The 13,167-nt window shown below is 39.0% G+C and overlaps 1 protein-coding gene across 1 annotated transcript; it reads right to left on the bottom strand.

Annotated features, from left to right (window-relative positions):
• Positions 1–733: 733 nt before the first annotated feature.
• On the bottom strand, positions 734–9,038 carry LOC112574088 (kynurenine/alpha-aminoadipate aminotransferase, mitochondrial-like). The gene is given in 13 exon segments (XM_025254945.1): positions 734–2,149; positions 2,482–2,684; positions 2,918–3,044; positions 3,365–3,461; positions 3,752–3,834; positions 4,087–4,149; positions 4,151–4,354; positions 4,661–4,735; positions 4,972–5,101; positions 5,448–5,516; positions 6,259–6,349; positions 7,411–7,504; positions 8,835–9,038. Coding segments are annotated over 12 exon segments (1,257 nt in total). The 5' UTR covers positions 7,466–7,504; positions 8,835–9,038; the 3' UTR covers positions 734–2,089.
• Between the last annotated feature and the right edge of the window lie 4,129 nt (positions 9,039–13,167).

Here is a 13,167-nt window from a genome sequence, read left to right as displayed (position 1 = left end):
CCACACAAAAGCGCACATACACGAATACGTCCACACACATGCGCAAGCACGCATACACACACACGGACACGCGCATGCTCACTCTATCTCTTCATTCTCAGGTGCACAGAAGTCATCCTGGCAAAACAGCGGAGGGGGCACACAGCCAGCATCACTCCTCCTGTCATCCACCTTTGACAGCGCGTACGCCGTGTTGTCCTTAGTTCCCCCTCCGCGCTAAATTTAACTGATTACTGTTTGATTAGCTTGCTTGAGTGTCGAGCTGTGTGTTGAAGTGTGTTTGCTCCTGGCGTGCGTGCGTGCGCATGTGTGTGTGCGTGTGTGTGTGTGTGAGAGAGAGAGAGAGAGACAGCAAGTGTTGAAGACGCGTGTTTGTCCGTCTTGTCCGTCTGCTAGTGAGGTTGAGGTCTGTAACCCACATCACGCAAGTAACTAAGTAAATAACGCCGGCGGGAGACTATTTACCCCTTCACAATGACAGCAGCTTGCTTTACTTTCATGGCTACACGGATCCCCCAACAGTCGCATCTTAAGCAGGGCGGTCTGACTTTGATCTACGTGATCTACCTTTATGAGATGACAATTTGATGCTGACATGTCGCTACTTTTCGAGACAAAAATTACTTGGAATTTTTCTTCTTGCTTGTGAATTCTTTAAATGGTTAATTAATTACTCGAAGCATACCATGTTCTCTCAATCAACAATGAAATTCGCAACAAATAAGGCATTGTATGTTATTTATAGACAATTCTTTTATTACAATAAATGGTGTCTTGTGTCTTCTTACGTTGCGCTGTTTAAATTAAGGGGACTTAACGCATGTTCGTGTTGTGTAAATTTCTCTTGTTGCCTCCCTTTACTTTACTAACGTGTCTGGTTATTTGCTGCTACAAGGAGAGATGGCCAACAAAGAGGAATCATGTAAGTGCCGAAAAGGACGTTAGAAGGTACTGATGAGCTTTCATTGCACGATCCCTGAACAAGTAATTTCTCGGTCTATAGACCAAAAGTGAATCGTAGTCTCCAGCTAACTGACTGCTTACCTCATAGATTTTGAATCATAATTTCGAAAAAGGATTACGGAAAGATGTTTATGACAAACTAAAGCAGCTTAGATAAATAGAAACGACCTTGAAAATGGAAGAAATGTGTCAACAAAGCACATAATAATTTAGTAAAAATCTCCAGGTTTGATATTCGAGCTTAAAATATTTCCTCGAGATATATATATATAGATACACATTTAAACGGATAGGATAAACGTATCCCTGCACTCTATGATTTTAAATGCACTAATCTGCTTGATTTGTAATGTAAAGTGTTTTGAATGAGGGGCAAAAGTATTGTAAACTTATTATAGCAATACCAGAAAGAACTGCTTATACAAAATAAAACTTTCGTGTGACTGGGGTAAATTAATAATGATATTCAAAATCTGAACATATACAAGCAAACTAACCAGAACTGGGCAATGATCTAAAATTGTAAAGCTGACTATGTAATGTCTCATAAAATACATTTTTGTGACTATTCCAGTTTATATCATTATTTCTGGTAAGACATGGCGATTGAAAAAATGTTTATACAGAAAATGCATCTGAGTAAAAATTACTAAAGATAATTAATTCTTTCTTGTCTTCACAGCAAAATGTTCCATCAGTCTTACTTTTTAAGACTGAGCCGTTCTATTAGTAAGCTGTTGAATGTTTATTCACTTCTGTTATAACCGTTTGGTTTCACTGTGCTAATAAAAGAAGTAAGACACGATTTTCATATGTCAATTTTCACAATTTCTTTACCATCTCATTCTTTCGTGTAATTTGAAGTCTTTTTTCAAGAAATCTGTAGTAATTATATCACGCGCGTGCACTTGCACACACACACACACACTCGCTTTCTTTCTCTCTCACTTTCTTTTTCTCCTTCTCTCTCTCCACACACACACAAACACAGGTAGCACTCACATACACATCAGACATACACATGATAGAAAAGCAGCGTTAGGACGTTGTGCCACCTGGACATTAGTGCACAGACAGCCTCGCTTTGAGATGATGCACAAGGCAAGATGAAGAGCCTGCTCCTCCATCATTCCATGATTTTGTTTTCCTGAACTTCTCTTATTATTTCTCCCAGCATCTTAATCGCCTAAACAAAGACATTTCATTATTATTGAGAATGCGGGGTACGGAATAAAATCAACATAATTATTCCACAGTTTCATTTAAAAGATTAATCACTTACGCTAAGGCCATGAGCGTGGAAAGAATTACGTGTAACAGATTCACAGATGCTCCAGCAATTACATTTAATTTTCAGGGATGCAAAAAGTTACTAGCTTAATTAGAGTCTTTGTGTCTGTGCATGGGGGGTAGAGGGAGTAAATATTTAAATATAGTCTTTGTAGGGGTCTATGTCTTTAAGAGAGAATATGTGTGTGATGTGTGTGTGTGAGAGAGAAGGTGGTAACTAATGCAGACCTGTTCACAGTCTTCCTCAGAGGGAAGGGCATACGAAAGTCGTATACATGGGCTCGGCCCTTTGAACACATGAAAGTATCCTCCGTAGACCACAACTAGTTTCTTGTCCAAGGCTTTCTCACAGATGAACTTAGAGTCCTTGACTCCCAGCACACGAACCCACAGGAACAACCCTCCGCTGGGTTCATACCACTCTACCAGGCCTTCAAAATAAACAAAATGTTTACGCAGACCTTCATAGACAGCATTGCATCAACGCGTGAAAGCAGCATCAAGCTTGGTATACACATTTCTTACTCCGCGTTACGATACATTCCTATGATGATGATGACGATTGATGAAGCTGATGTCACACATTCTATCAGCCTAGATGATTCATGACCCCTGCAAAAGTTACAGTTGTCACTACCTGTGTCATCAAAGTGAAGACATTTACCTGTCAGGTATTTCCTGACGTACTTGAGAGCAACCTCCGCCTTCTGTTTATAGAAGTTCATGGCCCTGTCCCCTTGCTGTAGCAGACCCTCCGGACCCCAGTGCTTCAGGAGCTGGAGTAGTATTCCCTGTGTCGGTGTGTTAGCAACATGAAGGGTCAAACGTGCAAGAATGTATAGTGTATTCAAAATTATCAAACACTTTGTATAAGATTAAAGATGATATTAGATATTAGGTTGTGTAAATGCTACTAAAATATTACACTAAACTGTGTATAGATAATATTAAAGAATACACTGACTTACTTTTTGCATTTAAATTTCTTTTTGTTTTCCTCCGTTACTCTTCTAATTTTTTCTTCATTTTTACTTTATTCCTACTTAGTTTTGGCAAGCGAACGCCTTAAGTAAGTATACCAGTTTTAATTGCTCATTATATGATCCTCTACCTGCGCGATGCCGCTGGGGAACCCACTGCTGTTATCCTTGCGGAGGATAATGTTCTCCAGTATAGGGGCAGGTCCCGATATCCAACCTATTCGCATGCTGCAGGAGAAATGAATAACAGACTGTAACCAGTTGTTTGTTGACGGTTCCAGTCACACTGAGGTCATATTTGTTAGCTCAAGACTGGATGCTTAGGTGTGTCACGCGAGTCTATGTCTTTCAGTGGTGTGTGTGTGTGTTAAAGATATGGAGAGGGTAGGTAGTCTGAATGGGTTTTTATAATTACTGAATTATGATGATTGATGATTGATGGATTGATGACGGATGATGATTGATGATGATGGATGATGATGATGATGATGGAAGGAAAAGATCAGTGGTAGAGTTACCCCGCAGAAACAATCTTGGAAACTGTGTCGATTCTCACTACTCGACCATCTTCATCCATGGAAAAAAGTGTTGGGCTCAGAGGCTGAAACAGCATTATGATCGATCGACAATCATCATCGGCGTCGTCGTAGTCGTCAATATTGTTACGACCATCCATTTTGTAATTATAATTATGATAACATGCAGGTACACACGTATATTCAAAATATGTATATATAAAGTAACTATTATCTACCTCCATTGTTACAAACTATTGTGAGGATATTGTATTCCACGCAGTTTTTCAAAGTTTATGCTTCATCACGAAGACACAGAGTTCAGAAGGACAACGTACCCGATTAAACTGAAGGAAGTAGTAGGGGTCGTCCTCTACAATAATCATGTCATACTTCCTCGCCTACTTCATAGACACCACGTTTCCTCTCCATCGACCACAGCACACCTGTTGGATTTTCACATGACGTCATGACGTACATCAAACGTGGTTTCTCCACTCCAGGATGGAGAGTGTCCCAAGAGTCGAGCACTCTTACCAAGTCTTCTACAACCATCCCGTCTTCGTCGATCTTTATTCCGTGGAAATGCGCGCCGACTAGAGAAAGCTGTAAGAACCATGTATTATAGTTTCACAGGAATCTTATCTTTAACAGCAAAAAGTTTTTTTTTATCTGTTCTTAGTGTTATGAACTTTTCATGATATTGTAAAAAGGACATTATGAATTGAGAAGCTAGACATAGAAAGATTCGCACAATAAACTCACTATGTTAAGAATTAGAATTAAGACTAGTTTATTACATGTATTTATATTACAAACCCTACATGTTATTATTAATGAAAATCGATAGCTATGAAAGAATTAATTAATTCAAATTTTACATGAAATAATGAGCAGATTCTAAGAACTTACCATGTCCGTTGCTGAGGGGTATGTTACAGCCTCGGACAGTGCCCACGCTCCTTCATCCAGTAACGTGGTAAACACCTGAGATATATCGAGCAATAAAACTCACTTTGAACAATAAACGGTTTTTCATTTTATTTCTAGTTTAAAAAAGCATGTTTTGACATTGTTCCTTGTCTTCTGCATTGTTAAAACATTCTTTTGCCTAAAAATTGTTTTTATGTGCGGATAAGCAACATTTTTAAGCAAAGAATATTGTTTCCATTTATTGTCAAATGTCTGTGAAATTTTAACCTTTCCACAAAATTTTTGCTTACCAAAGCCATAGCCTCAGTTGCTCCATGGGTTAGGATGACCTTTGTTTGTCCGGGGTGGTTTGGCCTGAGTGTTGGCGGGTCATGAACTTTTCTTTGGAACTCTAGCAACCAGTCGGTCAATTCCTTCATTCTTAAATAAACAAATTAGTTAATTAATAATCGGCACACGGGCTGCAGGTTTTTCAGAGTCACGAGTTTACTACAATAAATTATATAGTAATCTAGACATTCTGGACGGTAATGGATTCTTTACAGAAAATAATTTGGACAGAACCTATAGTAAAACATGTGACCACCTCATATACAGATAATTGATACAGGGTGGATAATTGATACAGGGTGGATAATTGATACAAGGTGGTCAGGTCAATCACTGTCGCCCCAACAAATGTATTGCGGTTGACTAGCAGGTAAGTTATAGGTTAAGAATACATTTCAGCTTACATAAAATAAATCTAGGCTTTGCTAAGACCCACCCTTCAGACAGTCCATACTGCAGGCCGGCAGCCAGGGTAGTTGGCTCCACTTGCAGGACTGTGCCGTCTCTACACAGAGTTGTAGGGCAAAGGTTAACATGCCAAACCTAAAATGTCCTAACAATGTTTCGTAGGCATACATTTTAAAAGGAGGAGAAAAATTAAGTAAGGGGATGGGGTGGTGGTGTTACGGGTGAGCACGTACACGCGTATGAGTCTATAAAAGCCATAGCATGCAATATCAACTCGTCCACCACAATCTACACACTTTAGATATTTTTCTATAAAATATAATCCATTAACGTAAAACCTTAACACTGGAGCATCCCTTAGAAAGCACTGCTTTTTTCGTGTAAAGTCTTTACAAATAGGACTTAAAACCAATAACAAAAATTCTGATATACCCTCAATTAAGAATACGTACAGAACTGAATCGTCTGTTTATACCACGGCAACAAAATATACAAGCCTTATTTACGACTTTATATTAGATGTCTACTGAATAATAGTCAGCGACACAGTTCTAATAATTCCGAACTGTGTCTAGCTAGAAACGGCAGTAAATCAAAGTAAATAGTCCACAGTCAACAAAGTAAATAGTTCACAGTCAACAAAGTAAATAGTTCAGTGAACAAAGTAAATAGTTCAGTCAACAAAGTAAATAGTTCACAGTCAACAAAGTAAATAGTTCAGTGAACAAAGTAAATAGTTCAGTCAACAAAGTAGATAGTCCACAGTCATTGAAGTAAATAGTTCACAGTCAACAAAGTAAATAGTCCACAATGTTTAGCAGAGGACCAAACAATTTTACTTGAGTTTAAACTTCAGCTCAGCCAAGGGGAATGTTTCAGGGTTCGGAAACCCTCCGGCCATTCGGATGTTGGTTGCGTCCATCTGGTATCCTGGAAAAGTATTATTATGTTACAATGCGTGTATTCTAACCCATCCACCTGTATTCAATGGTATTATTATTATTATTATTATTGAGACAGATTATTGCAATATTTTAACGTGTGGCTGCGTTTATACTTAAACACATATTCTGCGACACTTCAGCTTTAGATGGTATTCAACAAAAGTGTTTACCCCTTCAGCCCATCTCTCATTCTGCCGACGACCAGAATATTGTTATTGTTATTGTTGTTATTGTAAGGTGGAATTTGAAATCAAGCGGGTTTCTTATAGTGTGTACATTACAAATGGACTGTGTGGAGGCGCTTCACGCAAGTGCTGCAGCTTTAGAAAGATTAAAATAAATAAATACTAAGTGAAATAAAGTAGTTATATGAAATTTCTCTTGTAAATCTTTCTGTGATAATTACCAAACTATCTAACTTTTAGGAACCTAGGGGCTCAGCCCACCTTCCGATAGTTATTCTCCTGCTAGTCAGGTCGTTTTTTAAAGTTAATAAATAAATGAATTTTTTTTTTAATTATCTATCTTCTCGTGGGAGGTAAAAAATAGCATCCCATAGTTTACCTCGAGAAAGAAATACAGAAAAAGGTGGTGACTACCCTTAGGGTAAACCCGAGTTAATGCGACAAACTGCATTTAGAGGGGATGAGAACTAGGAAAATATTATTTAGATCATCCATTTTTCTTGTCTTCACGTTAAAAAAAAAACTTGTCCAGGTGAAATCAGTTAGGTATGGTCAGGTAGACCGACGTGAACTGCCCGTGAACCACAGATAAGGACTATGTTTTAATGTGTCAGACCTTATTCACGGACAACTTCAGGGCTGAAAACCAGAGACAAGCGTGACAAATCATTTTAACAACTCTAGCACGATGAGCCACGGTCTTGGCTTTACCAAGAAGGACAGGAAGGTGACGTGAGCAAACTTTGAGCAAAGTATACTGATACTTTCATGGAGTGCTAAGAGAGCTTTGGTCTTTAACACCCTGACATGCCAGTCTCCCCCATCACATCCACACTCTCCTCCTCCATTCTCTCCAACCCACGTGCAAGCAGTCGTAATGAAGGCTTGACGATTCTCTTGGACGCCTTGGTGATCATACTGTCGTAGTCCACATCCCGGACTTGCAACAGTCACATCTGTAACAGTCCCGACAAAAATATAAATAAATAATAAACAAAGCAAATCAGGATTCATCGTTGAGAGTTGACTTCACTGTGTCTACACAGTTCTCTGTCGTGCAAGCGCCATCTTGCTCTGACTTTTAACCCCGTGACTTATATATACCCTGAAGGGTTTTGAGTACCGCAAAAGTGTCTTCTTCCAGTTTGCATGCCTAAAATATACAGAAGCAAGCTTTTTTTCTTGTCCATCCACAGACAGTAGATACATGAACACCTGTGTTATCTCAATAATGTTACTTTAAAGTCAACCTTTCAAGCCCCAGTCTATCGACACATTATGTTGTTAGTAATGTGCACACAGGGCATGATAAGGAATGTCTGTAACAATGTTCCCCAAAATACATCTCTGCTTCTATATTCTGTTTGAATTTGTGCCGGCGAAACTTTATTTCTTATATTTATTTGCACCAACAACCGTATGAGCGACTGAGCACATTTATTCGTGCAAATTAGCCTCAGTGATACACTTTCACACTCGAGGTTGTTTTCTGACAGTAAATAAACTGACAAACATAAGCTTGCAAAATTGGACTAACATTAGCGATGCTTGTCATTTGGGATTGTGAAGTCGTTTTTTGCTTTCGTTTTTTGTTGTTGTTTTGTTTGGGTTTTATTTGGTTTGTTTGTTTGGGTTTTTTGTTGTGGTTGTTTTTTTGGGGTGGTGGTGGTTTTGTTTTGTTGTTGTTTTTTTGGTTGTTTTTGATTTTGTTTCTTTGTTTGTTTGTTGTTGTTTGTTTTTTTGTTGTTTTTTTTTTGTCGTCTGCTTTCTGAGCAAATTGAGTTTCACCATGCTCAGGCTCAAATACAGAAAGTTTAATACTGTCAAGGCTAGACAACAACGTTGTACACATGTTCTCTACTAGGTCACGATAAGTATGGACTGTCTGATGAACCCGATGTATTGCTCCACTTGGCCGTTATATGTTTAACGAGACAGCGTGATCGCTACCGGTTGTGACGTCACACGTTATTCGCGTCTGAACGAGATTTTGCAGGACTTACTGACTAAAGGTGCAAACCGCCAACTTAGAAATTATATAATAAATAAACCGCTATGTTGCAGTCATTACTTTTAGAATATATTTATTGTATCTCTACCTACGGAAACTGTAGCTCGAACCAATCAGGTAGGTCTCTAACCGTTAGCCTTGTAACCGATGTTTACAATAGAATCGTAAGATTCGCTCCCCAGGGAAGCTAAAGCAAGTTATCTGTTCTATCAAAGTCTGATTTCAGAAAGTAATACAAAGCAACGACGATTGTAATAACAACAATATTTTCTCACCCATTCACAGCTTCCTGCATTCTCTGTCTACGTTTGCAGCAGGGTCTTGACAAGAGTTCACAGACGCACAAATCTCCTTTTATTCCTCACTCCTGGAAGATTCCGTCTGCTTTTCCTCCTGCCTCCGAGCCTGCTGCAAATGAATGCATCAACGCAGTCGCTTTATCGACGTGCAGCTCTCGCCATGACTTGCAAATACCCGAAACGAATGCTTTCCAGCGGAGACTGGTGCTTGCATGCCAGTGGGGACATGATAACCTACTTTCTGTCCCCCCCCCCCTACTCCAGAAACTCCTGACTGTGCATACATTACATACTGACCTAACGGGACAGCGGTATTGCGCAACATGCTTTGACGTACTGTAGGTACAAACGTAATAACCTGCTTAGTAAAAATTTAATAAGTTTATTATAATTATAGAAGAAAGGTAAGTGGATGTCCGTGCGTGCGAGTATGTGTGTTTGTGTGTTTGTATGTGTGCATGCGTTAGAAAGAATACGTGTTATAATCAGAGTCAAATGATTTTTGGCTTTAACGAAGACATTGATATTTGACAAGAAATGAAGACATAGCATCTAATGGTATCAAGTACATACATATACACACATACCTAACTGATGTAGGTCCAGTCTCTCCAACTGATCACCCGAACACCTGCACCTGTCCTCTGTACGAGCTTTGCACCTTTGCCCGAGCTCTCCCCCTGGTCCCCTCTGTCTGAGCTCCCCTGTGTCGCTCGGTCACTGTGACAGTGACGTGTGAGTGTCAGACGCCGTGTGTCATGTCAGTGTGTGACGTGCCGCTCGCTGTCAGTGCGAGTGTTATCTCAACGCAGCCGCTCGCCTCCCTTCCTAGGTAGACATGGGTCAGAAAAGGTGAAGGTCAGGCGGAGGGTCCCCCCCCCAACACCACCCCGCTGCTGTATTGACACTAAACATCACTCGTGATTGTGGGCTGTGGTGACCTCCATAAATCGTTACCCTCGGCTGGGAACTGGTTCAGAATTTATAAAGCGGTGTCTACACCCACTCGGACACTACTTCATGTTATTGTATTATCTTTAAACACCTTTTCCACCGTTTCTAACTACAATTTTTAGGCTAAAACTACATTTTCGACGTCGATTTATAACTTTGGAAACAAGATCCTTCTCGTTAAGTTCCCCATGTTGCCTCAGGCAGACACTTAACCTGGCTTCATGACTACGGTTCCAGGAAACAACGGTCACTGACACCCAAAGTCACTGATGACGTATTGGCGTTCACCAACACATTTGATATTTTATAAAATATGAAGAAATAGTATTTATCTTTAGAATCAGGATTTTATACTTTGAAAACCTACAAATTTCTCCAATAACAACTAGTTTCAAAAGTGTATTGCGGGAAACTGACCTCTGACACTACCACGTGATCCTCACAACATGATTTCAAAGAGCAGAAAAGATTAAAAAAGTACATTGCTGACGTCAGATACGTGACGGACACACCAGTTGGGAGTCTAGGAGTTTTGCCATGTTCTTGCACAATGTATTCAGGACCAATTCCTTATTCTGCTGTCGCTGGGCTGCGTTTAGGACGCATTATGGGCGTCCAACTCCAGCGAAGGATAATTAGCCGAAATAAGCTTTGGATTATAAACTTCGCCAATTATAGGGACTAATTATCTGCCACACGACCCCTCGTGGGCCGAAGTCTTAACCATTTTGACCCTAGAACCTTCTTTATTCTAAAATTCGGATCCCTGTGTATCTCTGCCTGTTACAGAAACAGGATGAAGGTTCAAAAATCAAAAACCAGAAGTCAAAACAACGCCAACAAACCGATGAACATAAACGTGAGGCGTTAGTGTCATAAAATCCCGCCAGTCTGAATTCTGTTAAAATCTACAAACTTCAGTTGAAAGTACTGGACTGAAGTTAAGCTCAGTCATGAACAACATCAGCGATTCTCTCGTTGCTTACTAATGTCAGTAATGCAGTTGCGTATACGTCGTATAAAAGACCTTTGCATTCACAGTTTAGTTTAAAATTATCGTAAAATGCTAATTTCATGAAAATTTTAAAACACAACGGTCACTTATTGACCAAATTTTGTAAATTTGATTTTCCGTCTTCACAAGACCTTTTTCCTAGGACTTGGCTTTACTAGTTGTTCAAGGCATGAGACTGTGTTGCGAGTACTTACTTCATGCAAGTGTGACTGACTTGTGAAAGGCACAAAATCATTTATTTGTCCTTAATGAAGTAGTCATTCCCCAGTGTAGAGCATTAGGCCATTTTACATGAGCTCATCCTGAGCAATCGCTAGTAGTCCCTTTTAAGGCAAAGGAAAATGTAGGAAAAGAGAATGTTGTTAGAAGTGCAATTGTTAGTGCCCCAGTGTAGGACACAAGACCCCTTTTTTAATTTTTAATTTTAATTTTTTTAAAGATTGTATTTTTTCGAAGGAACTTTTAGCGCATTTTTTTGGAAAAAATTTTATCAAATGAGTGTGGAAAAAAAATGGGTGCCATAAAGGAAGAGACGATGTGATTTTTTTGAATGCTTAGTTTAACAACTATTTTTGGATAAAAAGGGAAACAGAAATTAAAATTGTTCTCATATTATGCGGTTTCTGAATGTAAATATTCTTATATAAAGTATTAGACACATTACATATCATTTTATACTTTTGTGGATATCTTATTTATTATGAGCACACGTTATAATTATTATACTATCTATCATACCATTCTAACATTATACTTATATTATTTCTACAATGGGTTAGTAGCTTTCACATGCCTCACGCCACACGTCTTATATTCGTATTGCTCATTCAGCTTGAGTAAGAAATGCTTTTTTCTCTGGTTCCCATCACTTACCAGACACTTATCCGCGGACACTTTCATCCCCCCTACACTTTTATCCAGACACTACATCCGCCAGACCAACTTAATCCCTTCAAATAAGATCCTTAACGATAAAAATTTATGAAGTCAGCACAAAATAAATGACATTCAACAATTCAAATCCATGCTATTAACTTAACGTCATCTTAACATCTACACATATTTTAAAAGTCCTTAATCAGTAAATTTCAATGTACTCTCACAACAAATGAATATGGGGAAATCGTTCTATGAGTGTTGGGATTTTGACCCAGTGATTGAAGTTTTTGGGTGATGAGGTGCTGGGGATTAAAAAGTCTGGGATGACGTGTCGGGGATGAAGCGTCGGATGAAGTGTCTGGGGATTTAAGTGACCGGACACCTTTTTCTCTATATCAAAATAATGTAAACCCACACTCGTTTTAAGAACCACTAAGCTCTGTAAGCGATGAATATATTTTATTGAAGCATTCAGCGTACAGTATATAACTTTCCAACTCAAAACAACCTATAAAAATTATTGGCCAGCATCGAACTAACTTTTACCTGCAAAAGAAAACAGGGGAGGCAGGGGAGCAGCACTGAACCATACCCCATTCCCCTTCCACCACCACCTTCGTCACAACTCCAAGGACACAGCATGTAGAAGGTAAAATGCCTGCTTTGTTTATTTAAATCTCAAAAAGAAAGAACAGCGATATTCTTTGTTTTGTTGTCGTTGTCCTGACAGTTACCATAATTTTCTTTATCATAACTTGCACTTTAGAAGGTCTTTCTTTCACAAACCCCTACCACCTCCATAGATTTAGAAGCAAGAAAGCATACAAAAGGACACAGCTGAATATCCTGACATGAAGAACATATCACATCATATATCCCACTGGTTCTCCGGAATTACTTTAGAAAGAAATAACCTGTTAAAAGAAAAAAACTTGTTACTAAGAAGAAACAGAAATACCACTAACGGCCTTAAGTTACCCATTCCTCCTTTTCTTTTATTTTATTCTTCTCTTCTCAAAACAGTGAATGAAAATAGCATGAATATATGTTTTGTTAAAAAGCTAAATCGGTGTTAACTTCACAAATGAATTCAGTTTACAGGTCACTTGGTGTGTTAAAACTTAAACTGACTTAAGACACATGTGCTGCGTCGAGTCACAGGATTCCAAAGGCAGTGTTAGGACTCGTATCCTGACGGAAGACCTCGAGCTTCTCGCTGAGAGTATGTGGCATGCAATCAAGGACTTCTCTCTGGATCATTCCAACAATGTCGTTTCCTAACTTCTTGATTATTTCTCCCAGCAGCTTCATTCGCCAAACAAAACACTTCATCTATTATCGGAAGGAACAGATAACCACTCAAAATAATCTACAGTTTGTTTGCATGCGATTTGTGTGTTGTATGTTAATGTGTGCCATCTGTTGTTTGTATAATTCTATGTATATATGAGATCATGGTGA

This window comes from Pomacea canaliculata, linkage group LG10 (genome assembly GCF_003073045.1).
Source record: "Pomacea canaliculata isolate SZHN2017 linkage group LG10, ASM307304v1, whole genome shotgun sequence".
Classification (NCBI taxonomy): Eukaryota; Metazoa; Mollusca; class Gastropoda; order Architaenioglossa; family Ampullariidae; genus Pomacea; species Pomacea canaliculata.
Note: the sequence above shows the minus strand (reverse complement) of the source record. Positions and strands in the feature narration are given on the sequence as shown.